At 27.1% G+C, this 3,975-nt stretch overlaps 1 protein-coding gene across 1 annotated transcript in view; it reads left to right on the plus strand.

Annotated features, from left to right (window-relative positions):
* Window positions 1–4: 4 nt before the first annotated feature.
* LOC105458644 (cytochrome P450 4C1-like) overlaps window positions 5–3,975 on the plus strand; it is a gene marked incomplete at its 5' end in the record, with an annotated part of 5,774 nt that continues 1,803 nt past the window's right edge. Inside the window, 4 exons of the mRNA XM_011704111.1 lie at window positions 5–107; window positions 296–389; window positions 3,432–3,534; window positions 3,708–3,813. Of these exons, the coding sequence (XP_011702413.1) occupies window positions 5–107; window positions 296–389; window positions 3,432–3,534; window positions 3,708–3,813 (406 nt within the window). The remainder of the gene's footprint in view (window positions 108–295; window positions 390–3,431; window positions 3,535–3,707; window positions 3,814–3,975) is intronic.

Consider the following 3,975-nt stretch of genomic DNA (forward strand, 5'->3'; position numbering starts at 1 on the left):
AATTGAGGAAAGCGAAAGCATGATAAAATCTTTAAAGCATACAGGAGACGCAGTCGTAAAAGATTTAACATCATTTCTTAGTGAACATGCGCTGAATGCAATTTGTGGTATTGTATCGTACAACTACATAGAATTTTATTTCTATCTACAAGTAATAAAAAATAGAATACGATTTTTTAATTAAAAATTCGATAGCATTATACTACTGTTTAATATGCAATTTTTACACATAACCATAGATATACTTAGAATACGTATCATAATTATCGTGACACTTTCACAAATGCGTTTGCAGAAACTGCAATGGGTACTTCTCTAAGAGATCTAAATGCATTCCAACAACCTTATCGAGATGCGGTTTACCGGGTGGGCGAACTTCTTTCTTATAGGTAATTTATAAGTATAATAAGTAATACGTATATCTATATTCTGTTTTAACATAATAATTTATATTATATTAAGATAAATAATAATTATAATTAAAATTATAATGTAAAATGTTGTCGGTAATTAAAAATTTTTATGATATTAACTCACACATATGGTCAGTTAATTTAATTATTTAAAATTAAGTATTGCTTAAATTTTAATATTTAAAATTTAATTGACTACAACATTTAAAACTTCTCAAGTTTTTAAGTTATATTAAAGTATCACAAAAAATAAAACAATTTAGTGTAAATATAGATTTTTCATCTAACAATAAGATTAAAAAGTTAAAAATCAAAAAGTTTAATGTTTACATAATCTTACATCTCTCTTTAGGAAAAATTTATTATTAATTATTATAAATATATTTTTATACCTTTAGTAGGGGAGACCGGGGCTCGTTGGCACAAGAGGCAAGTTGGCACTGCGTTCCGTTTATGATTAAAGAAACACTGAAAAAGTTACAGTAAAATATCTCTTTTATAACATAGGCTTATGTCTTTAAGTTGCATTTAAATTAAACAAGTATTTCAGTAAAGAAAGAGAAAAATTTAATTTGAGAGAAGGCAAATAAATTTTCGAGTGTTTCAAAATTTCGTATTAATGTTCTTCAGCTGGAGAGAGAAATCTAAGTGATGTTAGATAAAAGAAAAGTTTTTATTACTATATATGTTATTTTGAGTAATTATTATAATTTATTATAATAAAATGATTTAAGTTATATGTCTGTGAGAATGAGTCACGTTGGCTCATATTGAAGTTAGCTTACAAGGGAAGTTAGAAACCCAAGAATTTAGAAAAATCTGAAACTTCGTGTAAAAGTAGAGCAGTTCATCCGTAGTACGAAACTTTATTTTTTGTTGGTGCTCTATTCCGTTATGAAGGGATAAAATCACCCCTTGAAAAAAATCAGTTTTTTTCTTCCGACGCGAATATCGTCGAAACTATGAGAAATAGAAAAAAATGTTCTAGATCAAAATTAAATGGCTTGAAGTGTACTTTATGACAGTAACAAGAAAAAATTTAAAAAAATTTGTTTTTTATATTTCCCCAACCACTTCACTTTTTTTTTAAATTTTAAAATTTTTTATGACCAAATTAAAGATTATTTTAATACAAATTCAACGATGTATGATAAAGTTATTTTCCAAAGTTATTTTTGAGAAATAATTACAAACGCCTTTATATGCACACCATCTGTACCCGTTTACGTTGCGCGCACGCAGCAATTCTTCATGCAGCACGTTCTGATCTTGCTTTTAACAAGGAATAACGATGAAAGTAAATTTGTTTTTGTAATATTCTGCGGATGTATAACTATGAATCGTTTTTATCGCGCACGGCTAGACAACGCTTATAAAGCAAAATTTGAAGGAAGGTCATAGAATATCAAGTTAAATCGGTGTAAACAACTTATTGTGAGAACAGTCTGTACGTATAATCATGGAAGTTTCTTATTTTATCAGATAATATTTGTGAAGCATTTGAATAAGCATTTAAATATTAATTAATTTCAAGACTGAAATAGCGATAGACGCATACGCAATAAATTATTCCTATTTTTATTGTAGTATGATATAAATATAAGTAGGAATACATGTTGTGCAATATTTATTAATAAATTAAAATTTATGCGATATGGAAGTGTTTTGCATGAACTATGGTGTGTCTCATCGTCCAAAGGTACTGCTTCGTAAATATTATCTGATATCTTCCGTGATTATACGTACAGACTGTTCCCACAATAAGTTATTTACAACGATTTGATTTGATATTCTAATATCAACCTTTAAATTTTGCTCTGTAAGCGTTGTCCAGTCGTGCGCGATAAAAACGATTCATAGTTATACATCCGCAGAATATTGCAAAAATAGATTTGCTTTTATTATTATCCCTTGTTAAATGCAAAAATGCGATCAGAATGTGCTGCGTGCGCGCAGCATAAAGTACAGTACAGATGGTGTAGAGTACAGATGGTGTGCGTATAGAGGCGTTTGTAATTATTTCTCGAAAATGATACTTTGGAAAATAATTTTATCACACATAATTAAATTCGTATTAAAATAACCTTTAATTTGGTCACAAGAAAATTTCAAAATTTAAAAAAAGAATATAAAATGGTGCGGGAAATATTTTAAAAAAATTTAAAAAAAATTTTTTTTATTACTATTATAAAATAAACTTTAAGCCATTTAACTTTGATCAAGAACATTTTTTCTATCTCTCATAGTTTCGACGATATTCACGTCGAAACAAAAAAAACCGATTTTTTTCAAGGGATGATTTTATCTCTTCAAACGGAATAAAGCACCAACAAAAAATAGTTTCGTACTACGAATGAACTGCTCTACTTTTTCACAAAGTTTCAGATTTTTCTGAATTTTCGGGTTCCCTAACTTTCCTTGTTAGTTTAACTTACTGTAAGAAGCATGTAACCATTTCATTACAACTTAATTATGACAAAACGTTTCTTATTTAATTTCTGTATTGAAATAAGTTACATCTAAAATAGTTTATATTTATTATTCTCTAACAGCATTTTGCTATTTGATCATTACAAAATAACTCTAAAAGATGCGATCTGTTTTTACTACTATTATGTTTTCATTAATTTAATATGGAGTTTATCGCTTAAGCAACTAACACTGTGACATGTGTCATCTTACCCGACTATTGGGATAAATTGGCTACATTGCAACATGTTCGTATTTTACTTACTACAAAGAAACTATAAAGTGTACAGAATCGTTTCTGGCATGAAAATGTAGAGAAAGGTTTATTCTACCATATTAATATTAGTTTAATCATAATAGATAGTTGTTTAAAAACAGGAATGTCTAAATTGTGAAAACTGTGCCAACGAGCCTCGGTCCCCCTTATTAAAATAATATTAATTCTACAATTCTAAAAGCTTATAGAAAAATTAAAGAAAGATCTCCTTTACAAAATGATATTATTATTTTAAAATACCATATTATTTCATAATTGTTATTTACAATTAGATTAATGAGGCCATGGTTGTATTCCGATTGGATATTTTTATTAACGCCAAAAGGTAGAGAGCAAAAAAAGCTTTTAAAGATATTACACGGATTTACCGAAAAGGTAAGAAAACTGTTTAGGATTGTATTTAAATGTTATCTATTTTGAAAAATTACGATAAAAATTTTAAGACTTTTGTATACAAATGTTGTAAGATAAATCATAAATGTTAAAAAATTAATGCATGCATTTATATAAATTCGCAAAAAAAAAACATTAATTTTATATTTACATAGATTATAGCCGAAAGAAAACTTTACCATGAACGCACTAATGGTCAATATTTGAAAAACTTTGGTAATGAAGATTTAACAGAAGAAAATTACGTAAAAACAACTGGAAGTATGTAATGTAATTAAAAGTTAATTCTTTAATTTGGTCGATGTTTAGTATCATAAATTGTATATACAATTTTAATTCTAAATACAGTTTTATTTTTAATCAATATAATTAAAACAGCAAAGATTTAGGCTATTAATATCATGCCGACATTAGATCGGAAGA

This window comes from Wasmannia auropunctata, unplaced genomic scaffold, assembly GCF_000956235.1.
Source record: "Wasmannia auropunctata unplaced genomic scaffold, wasmannia.A_1.0 LD334492.1, whole genome shotgun sequence".
In the NCBI taxonomy this organism is placed as follows: Eukaryota; Metazoa; Arthropoda; class Insecta; order Hymenoptera; family Formicidae; genus Wasmannia; species Wasmannia auropunctata.